Source organism: Eutrema salsugineum, unplaced genomic scaffold, assembly GCF_000478725.1.
Source record: "Eutrema salsugineum unplaced genomic scaffold, Eutsalg1_0 scaffold_22, whole genome shotgun sequence".
NCBI classification, from domain to species: Eukaryota; Viridiplantae; Streptophyta; class Magnoliopsida; order Brassicales; family Brassicaceae; genus Eutrema; species Eutrema salsugineum.
Window position 1 is genome coordinate 848,421 of NW_006256812.1, and position 9,484 is coordinate 857,904.

Consider the following 9,484-nt stretch of genomic DNA (forward strand, 5'->3'; position numbering starts at 1 on the left):
TCTCGCTTTTTTTGTTTAGTAATTTGCAACGCACCTTTATTTGTTACCCGCATTTCTATTTTTCATCTTCACGATTTCAATTCTCTGAATACATTCAAGAGCTTCGTAGATCGTAATCAGAAAGTTGGCCATACATATGGTCACATCCTCGACTAGTTCCGAAGCTTCCGTCGCAGACACAAAACCTATCATTCATATACGTATTCCGTTTTTAATTTATGTTAGGATAATCATAAATTAAAACCAAAGAAAAAAAAAAATCTTAGACCTGATTGAACTCGGGCTTCCAGAGTTCAAGCTGGGCCTCTATGATTTACAGTACTCTCCGTTGGCCGTTGGGCATCGCAAATTAGGCCTATAATGGGCTTCAAAGGAGAGTTTACCTTTGAGAGTTTTTGATTCCAGAATCTTAACGTGTATTATTAGACACGCATTGACCAAAACACAATTAGTTTATAAAACAACAATACTATGAGCAGTCACGATCGACCATTTGAACACGAACGTGCATTGCATGAGTTAGTATATTACAGATATGCTCGATTCTTACTCTACTATATGAAAATATTAAAAATGCAAAATGGAGCCCTAATTTCTGAATCATTAATTAATCCACTTTTTTGAGCTCAAAAGTTTTCGAGAAGGAAGGCTGCTGCCAGAAAACTAAAATCCCTAATAAAGAAAGAAAATTCAAATCAAATTTTGACCATATTCTTGGGAAATTTTGCCGATATTCTTGGGAAATTTCGACCATACATTTGCAAAACAGTATCATCATTTTGAGATTGTCCTTAAAATCTTTGTTCGTGCCGATGACTCATTATCCACGTGGCAAGATATCAGGAGATAGAGAGAGACAAAAACCCTAAGACGGCTTTGTATTTTTTATACCTTCTTCGTTCTTCTTCCTCCGTCCATCTCTCGCCGCTCCCTCCTCCTTACAAATCCTATTGCTCTCATCGGAATCTTTCGTCATTATGCTCAGAACCCACCATTATCAGAGCTCTATCGCTTCCCTTCTCCGTTCCACGATTATCGCTTCGACTACTATCGGAAGTACTCACACTGTTGCTATCATCATCGCGAACTGATTACCACGTTTGAATTAAGGTCGCTGATTTGAGAATTGGGTTCCGTTTAAAGTTAGGGTTTTGGTAAATTTTCTATTGTTTTCAAAGATGGCTGCTTTGAAAGGGTATGGCTTGTGTTCTATGGACTCTGCTCTACAGTTCCCCTGTCCAAGGCGATTCGAGGGCTACAAGAGGTTCCTTCTCTTCTCCTCTTATATGTCGATGTAATACATTTGCTGATATTTTAACATTTTTCTTTAGCTTTTTGTGTCTTTGCTTAATCCAAACTAGGCATGATGGTTTCTGGTATTGACTTGAATATTCTTTGTCGAAATTGCAAATTTTCAATTGAATTATAAAACTGAAACCTATGACCTCCTCGGACTAATTTGATGATAATAAATCTATGTTTCCTGATCTTGTGTGTCCCAAGCCGAGATCTTAAGACTTCTTGATCTGTCCATGGAGTCAAGCTAATGTGCTTCTTTTTAACACAGAAGGAGCTCGAAATATGTCTCTCCAAAAGCAGCTGTTGTACCGAATTTCCATCTCCCAATGCGCAGCTTAGAGGTCAAAAACAGGTCTGAAGTTATTATGTAAATGAATGTGAAATCTCGTATGTATATACTCTCTGTTGTGCAAGTTTATATCAAACCCGGATATCTTTGGTTTTGTGCTTGCCAGGACAAACACAGACGACATAAAAGCTCTGCGGGTGATCACAGCTATCAAAACACCGTATCTACCTGATGGAAGATTCGATCTTGAAGCCTACGATGACTTGGTGAACATTCAGATACAAAACGGCGCAGAAGGTGTCATTGTTGGTGGTACAACTGGTGAAGGACAGTTGATGAGCTGGGATGAACACATTATGCTCATTGGCCATACTGTTAACTGTTTTGGAGGAAGCATCAAAGTCATTGGAAACACAGGAAGCAACTCAACAAGAGAAGCAATCCACGCCACTGAACAAGGATTCGCTGTTGGAATGCACGCCGCTCTTCACATTAACCCTTACTATGGCAAAACCTCCATTGAGGGTCTCATCGCTCATTTCCAGTCCGTTCTTCATATGGGACCGACGATCATATACAACGTGCCAGGTCGAACAGGGCAGGATATACCGCCTCGTGCAATCTTCAAACTTTCTCAGAGCCCTAACTTAGCCGGTGTGAAAGAATGTGTTGGTAACAAGCGTGTTGAAGAGTACACTGAGAGTGGGATTGTTGTGTGGAGTGGGAATGATGATGAGTGTCATGATTCGAGATGGGATTATGGAGCAACCGGAGTTATATCTGTTACTAGTAACTTAGTCCCGGGTTTGATGAGGAAATTGATGTTTGAAGGCAGGAACTCGTCGTTGAACTCAAAGCTTCTACCTTTGATGGATTGGCTATTCCACGAGCCAAACCCGATTGGAGTTAACACTGCTTTGGCTCAGCTTGGGGTATCGAGGCCGGTTTTTAGGTTACCGTATGTTCCATTGCCTCTTTCTAAGAGACTTGAGTTTGTGAAGATGGTGAAGGAGATTGGACGTGAGCATTTTGTCGGTGAGAAAGATGTTCAGGCTCTTGATGACGATGATTTTATCCTTATCGGTCGTTATTAGCATACTTTCTCGATTTTTGCAATGAAGAGATGGTTTTATGTATTTGCTTTATGTAGCTGATGAATGTATCTGATCTTGATTTTGATCTGCCTTTTAGTATTGGATTTTCATCGCCATGTGAAAATCATTAATTTTGTTGGATACTCGAAATCCAGAAATTTAATATTACAGTGATTTTCTACGTCGTCGAGGGGTGGCCACGTCACGTGAGATGTTCGTGCCTGCTATGTCAAGTTCTCGTCGATTTAGATTATATATTTATTTTTTTGATAATCGGGTAGATATTACTCTCAAATTACTCGCCAACCAAATATTACGGACAGAATACGTGAGTGTCGCAAATAGAATTTGAACTAGCCTTGTCAAACTCAAGAACAAAGTATGTGGATATTGTTCAAATCCAAAAAGAACTAGCTCAGGCTTACCAGGATGAGGAAACATATTGGAAAATTAAAAGTCGTAATACTTGGTTGACTCAGGGAAATCGCAATACAAAATTTTATCAAGCTTGCACAAAAACAAGATTTTCAAAGAATAAGATTTTGTCGATCAAAGACGTTCAAGGCTGCACAGAGGGGATACTGAAATTGGAAAACACGCAGAAGTGTTCTTTTCAAATATCTATAAAAGCAACACAAGCTCATGCCAAACTAATATCTTCTCTAACTTTCAAAAAACAGTTTCGGAAACCATGAATGCAAGTTTAACGAGAGACATTTCAGAAAAAGAAATCAAAGATGCGATCAATTCCATTGGCTCAGATAAATGTCCAGGACCTGATGGACTAACAGCTCGTTTTTATCAATCCTGTTGGGATATTGTAGGCTGTGATGTCATCGCTGAGGTTAAAGATTTTTTTACAATGGCACATATGAAACGCGGTATAAATCATACAAATATTTGTATGATTCCCAAGATAGACAAACCTGTCACTCTTTCTGACTATCGTCCAATTGGTTTATGTAATGTTCTTTACAAAATCATATCAAAAATCTTGGTGAACCGTTTGAAAGAGTTTCTAAATTCGATTGTTTCTGAAGCTCAAGCTGCGTTTATACCGGGTCGGATGATAACAGACAATATCTTGATAGCCCATGAGTTAATGCATTCTCTAAAATCTAGAAAAAGGGTCTCCAAAACATACATGGCAATAAAAACAGATATCACCAAGGCCTACGATCGTATTGAATGGAATTTTTTTGAAAAAACTCTTCATGCCTTTGGCTTTGATGAACGTTGGATCAACTCGATAATGGCAACAGTTACGACAGTTGAGTATTCGGTGCTAATCAATGGAAGCCCTGAAGGTAAAATAATTCCGGAACGAGGATTAAGACAAGGTGACCCGCTGTCACCATATCTCTACATTCTGTGTGCAGATGTTCTCAGCCATATGATTCAAGATCAACAAAGAACTGGGAAAATCAGGGGTATAAAAATCGGAAATGGTGTACCGGCGATAACTCATTTATTATTTGCAGATGATTCTCTTTTTTTCTGTCAAGCAAATAATAAGAACTGCAAAGCACTACAAGATATATTCCAAACGTATGAGGCATGGTCTGGTCAGAAAATAAATCCGTCCAAATCAACGATTACGTTTGGTGCAAGAATCCCAGGTGATTTACAAGAGAGATTAAAAACAATGCTTGGCATATTTCAACAAGGTGGAGGTGGTAAATACCTTGGGCTACCAGAGCAATTTGGGCGTAAAAAGAAAGAGATGTTTGAATACATCATTGATAGAGTGAGGCAAAGAACTTCATCCTGGAGTGCAAAATTTTTATCACAAGCAGGAAAGGAAATAATGATTAAATCAGTGGGCATCTCAATGCCTGTTTTCTCAATGTCATGTTTCAAATTGCCGGTTCATATTACAGATGAAATTAGCAGTCTCCTCATGCGTTTCTGGTGGGAGAAAGGAGACCAACAAAAAGGCATTCCATGGGTAGCTTGGAAACGTTTACAGTTTTCTAAAAGAGATGGTGGCATTGGTTTCAAAGATCTAGCCCTCTTCAAGGATGCTTTGCTTGCGAAACAAGCTTGGAGACTACTGAAATTCCCAAATACGCTTTTTGCCAAACTAATGAAAGCTAGATATTATCGAGATACTAATATTCTCAATGCAAAAAACAGAGCTAATGAATCCTATAGATGGAAATCTATTGTTCATGGTTTGGAGTTGCTAAAGAAAGGAGTCTCACACATCATTGGCGATGGAAGCACGATACAGGTTCAAAAAGACAACTGGCTTTTCACACCAAATCCACGACCGACCAGAAAAATGGTACCAAATGAGGAAATAATGGTTAAAGATTTGATTACTACCATTAATAACAGACGAGTATGGAACAGCAACAAGATTGATGAATTAATCGTTGAAGAAGACAGATCTCTCATAAAGAACACATATTTATCGCAAGTGTTGAAACCTGATCGTATTATTTGGAGCCAAAGTGAAGATGGTAATTACTCTGTTAAAAGCGCCTACTGGCTCGTTTTTAATGAAGCAAGATTACAAAATGCAGAAATTGTTATTCCTCATGGAGATCCAAACCTAAAATCCCAAATTTGGAAATTGCCAATTATGCCGAAACTAAAACACTTTCTTTGGCGTTTATCTTCGCAAGCTATCAGTGTAGCCACAAGGCTAAATACAAGAGGAATAAATATGAACAATCTTTGCCAACGTTGTTGCTCGGCACCAAAAACAATTATTCATACTTTCTTCACTTGCCCAATATCTCAAATGATTTGGAGATTATCGAGTTCCCCTTGGACTCCCCATGTAGCACATAATGATTCCGTAGATCATCTGTTACATAATAGCATTGCTCTACACTCAAACAGATCACTTACTGATTCACAAAAACTTATGCTATACTGGGTTTTATGGAGAATTTGGAAATCAAGGTGCAACTTAATCTTCCGTAAAATCAGAGTGTGTCCTCAACGGGTAGTTAAAGATGCTGAGATAGATGTAGCTCAATGGCTTTCAGCAAAACACTATAGATTCAAGACCCATTCAAGGCCATCATACACAACAACAATTCCTGATGCAATGGAAAAAGCCGGAAGTTGATATGCTTAAATGTAATTTTGACGCAAGTTTTAATTTGGAAACCAATCGATCTTCAGCTGGTTGGATCATTCGAAATTACCAAGGAATTCCTGTTTTATGGGGCTCATCAATCATCGGAGCAGCGGCGTCTCCACTTGAAGCGGAAGCAAAAGCTCTTCTTATAGCTATGCAACAAGCTTGGTGCTCAGGATTCAGAAGTTTATACTTTGAAGGAGACTGCAAAATTGTTATAGACATCCTTAATAGAAAATCAGAAAATTATCACATTGAAAATATTTGTTCTGATATTCTTCTTTGGAATCAAAAATTTTCACATTGCATCTTTCTTTACACTCCAAGGGATCTTAATAGTCCAGCTCACCTACTAACAACAAAAGGACCTCCAAATGCTGTTTTTTATTCATCAAAATTGTATCCACCTTTATGGTTGTCTAATGCTGCTGTATTTGCAGATTGTAATCCTTATTCTTAATATATAAAATTTGTTTAGCCGTTAAAAAAAAAAAAAATCGGGTAGATATTGGGTCGAAAGTTGAAAACCGTAGGAAAAACTGGTTTTCAACATTTTTTGTAAAATCGATTTATGGTTTTTTGACACGCATGTAAAAATCCTCTATCCATTGGTACAAATTATTTAGGCCCTACGTTCTAAGTTAAAATTGACATGTAATATCGAAAAAATGGTCACTTATCGTGGTCTGTTAAGTAGAGAAAATAAAAAACTTTATTTGAAAATTGACATTAACCATTAACAAAAGAACACAAATAAAGAGATTACATCAAAGATGAAACTTAAAAACAAAAAAAACAAAAAAAAAAGATGTATACCCAGTAATACTAAACCCTTGCTTGTAAATTATAAGACCTACTTAGATAATAAGACTCTGGTGTTCTTTAGAGCCCTCGGATCTTGATGATTGGTGATGGTAAGGTCTTTGTTTATGGAACAGGGGATATATTTTTGGTCTGAAGCAGAGACAAGAGAGCTTTGTTTTCTTGGTGAAGAAGAAGAGCTTTCTTCCTGAGTTTCTCGTTTTCTTGAATGATGTTTTGATTCTCCATGTAAAGCCTTATATTCTTCATCTCCATTTCCTTTTCTTCCCGCCACATCCTTCTCCTCCTGAAATAGAGATTAAAACAGAGTATTAACTCGTTATAATGACTCAAAACGTAATTAGATAGTTGATTATACTTTCAGAGATGTGTATGATGATGGAAAACTGAACCTGGAGAGACGAGGGATACGAACGTGGCTTTGTGTTTTGAGGTACAAAACTAATCTCGTGGGTGTGTCTGAAAATGGTTCTGAAGATTTCAAACACATCTTTGAAGGTTGAAAACAGAAATTAAGAGGAAGGGAGATGGAGAGAAATAGAGGAAGTTAGACGTTTGATTAATGGGAGAGATATAGAGGCGTTATATAGATGAAAGTTTGTTGTAATTTGTGTTTGCATTTTCTTTATAGAGAGAGAGAGAGAGAGAGAGAGAGAGAGAGAGAGAGAGAGAGAGAGAGAGAGAGAGAGAGAGAGAGAGAGAGAGAGAGAGAGAGAGAGAGAGAGAGAGAGAGGGGAGAGAGAGAGGCTCCTTTAGAAGGTAATGATGGCAAAAGAGGAATCATGATTACAAAGGGACAGGGAAAGATGAAGATGAAGTTGAATTTTTGAAGATGGAAGAAGAACAAGTATAATAAAAACATTACACAAAAAAAAAAACAGTATCACAAAAACACTGCCTAACTCTCTCTATAATATCTCTCTTCTTTTTATTGGACTCATGATTGATTAGTTAAATGTACTATTTAGAAGAATTTAGGAAGTTTCCCTAAAAAGCTCAAGTCACCGTTAAGAGGTACACACGACAAAACAAACTATTCAATTTTGGCTTTAACTCATACGAAATTTGTTTGTTTGTCAACTTAATTACATGGTGATGGTGTCACGAAGCTTAAAGCTAGGTGATAGTTAGTCAAATCTAACATTTGGCTAATATTGATACATCAACAAACTACATTTTATAAATATATAGAGTCGTGCCTTTGCATGTATAAAAAAAGACAATTGTCTTAAGCCACCAAAATTTGTTCTAGTTTTAAAGGTCATATTTTTTGTAATTTTAATCAAATATGTAAGAATACTATGTAATTATATATAAATGTTTGAAACACAACTACAATAAAAATATTATAATGTTTAAAATTTTGTTTTGTTTAAAAAACTATAATAGTATTAACATTAAATAAATTATAAATAAAAATACATATTTAAACATATTAAATAACAGTCTATTTTAAAATTTGCTTTAAGTCTCCATAAGGCTAGGCAAACTGTGAATATATATAAATATAATATTTCGAATTCCTACTTAAGAATTTACTGCTCCAATATTTTTTAGATGTAAAGGGAATTCATAGATCGTTGACCTGACGATTACTATTAATTAATCTTTACCAAGTGAGTTCATACATATTACGTTTACCGTTACACACATTTTCAGAATTTTTTTTTTTGGTACTTAAGTACTGTTACACATTTACAATAACAATAAAATGGTTAAAGTGGTTTCATACCGTCTATGTTACTGTCCCCCTTTTTTTATGTTGTTTATGAGATTAACCTTAAATTTTGCACACACAATTATATATATATATATATATATATAAGGGTTTATATATATTGTTTTGCTGTTTAACAATTGTCTCGAGTTTAATGAAGCGATTTGGCAGATTTTTTTGACTGGCAAAAGGTCAAATCATGATTATCTGTGAGGCAGATAAGTCAAAAAAGGTTAAGAGTACGTCAAAGCCTCGATCTTCCTCACAAGTACAAATGTTTCTTCTTACTTAGCTTTTTTAATCATCAAGTCTTTGCCTTTTTTCTTTGTGTTTTCTGTTTAATATGACTTCTATGAAACCTAATCCCCATTCTGCCCTTTGTAACGAAAGAAAAAGATTACGTACACGAGCCTCCTAAGTAGAGAGTGTAAATCTATTCTTTTCCAACTCGTTGAAGTCATATGTAATGATGGTTAATCATTCCGTTAAATACACACAACAGAACTTAAGTTTTAAAGTTGATTTAATTTAGTTGCATACACCTATCTGTTGTCGTCATTCCCCGTCCAATAGTTTTATACATCTTGGATGTGGAATAATTAAAATTTTCAACTACTAATTAAGCATTTGTTTCTTTTTTTTTGTCTTTATACGATAAAACATAATATTTGTTTACAAAACGTGTTAAGCAATATTTTGCGTATCTTCCTTAACTCTTCTAGGCTCCATATTAATGATATCTATTCATTATTGTTCGTTGTATTGCACCCTTCGAATATTATGTCAACTCTCTACTCTCTTGAACGTTTCATCCTCCATAATCAGAAGGGTAGGTTTTGTAATTAAAATCCAAACCAAATGACTTTGTTTTTAATAAACTTATCTGATTTTGGGACATAAGGAAAAAAAAAGGTAACAAAGAGGGAATCATGTGATGGGTCACGTGAGGTATCGAGCTTTGGTTGAAGGGATGGTTCTGAAACTTGGAAGGAAGAGGGAAAAGTGTGAAATGGATACTACCGAATCAGGTGCAGTGACTTTTAACAAATATACAATTATACATATAATATGTGTGTGTAGTAGTAGTAGTAGTGGAAAAAAGTCATGGAGTACTTGAGTAGGAAGAGAAGCAAAAGCCAAAGCACATTTAATTTGGAAAATGAAACCAC

The 9,484-nt window shown here is 36.0% G+C and overlaps 2 protein-coding genes across 3 annotated transcripts; one reads left to right on the forward strand and one right to left on the reverse strand.

Annotated features, from left to right (window-relative positions):
* The first annotated feature begins 844 nt into the window (after positions 1-844).
* Positions 845-2,793, forward strand: LOC18015715 (4-hydroxy-tetrahydrodipicolinate synthase 2, chloroplastic). Of its 2 annotated transcripts, none has more exons than XM_006397663.2 (3): positions 845-1,264; positions 1,568-1,651; positions 1,755-2,793. In XM_006397663.2, the coding sequence occupies exons 1-3, from the start codon at positions 1,179-1,181 to the stop codon at positions 2,680-2,682; spliced, it is 1,098 nt and encodes a 365-aa protein (XP_006397726.1). In that variant the 5' UTR covers positions 845-1,178; the 3' UTR covers positions 2,683-2,793. The 2 variants fall into 2 exon arrangements, with proteins under 2 accessions (XP_006397726.1, XP_006397725.1); XM_006397662.2 differs by having other exon boundaries at positions 850-1,264; positions 1,571-1,651.
* A 3,677-nt stretch (positions 2,794-6,470) lies between these two features.
* Positions 6,471-7,223, reverse strand: LOC18015716 (protein LITTLE ZIPPER 1; the record flags this gene model as incomplete). Its single annotated transcript, XM_006397664.2, is given in 2 exon segments — positions 6,471-6,884; positions 6,991-7,223. Coding segments are annotated over 2 exon segments (414 nt in total), but the record flags the coding sequence as incomplete, so codon positions are not given.
* Positions 7,224-9,484: the final 2,261 nt, after the last annotated feature.

What these genes read in the sequence shown, in the direction of transcription:
- LOC18015715 (XM_006397663.2), top strand. Translation starts at nt 1,179, where the DNA reads ATGGCTGCTTTGAAAGGGTATGGCTTGTGTTCTATGGACTCTGCTCTA. An exon ending in CGATTCGAGGGCTACAAGAG is followed by an intron (nt 1,265 to 1,567) that starts GTTCCTTCTCTT and finishes TTTTTAACACAG; the next exon opens with AAGGAGCTCGAAATATGTCT. An exon ending in AGCTTAGAGGTCAAAAACAG is followed by an intron (nt 1,652 to 1,754) that starts GTCTGAAGTTAT and finishes TGTGCTTGCCAG; the next exon opens with GACAAACACAGACGACATAA.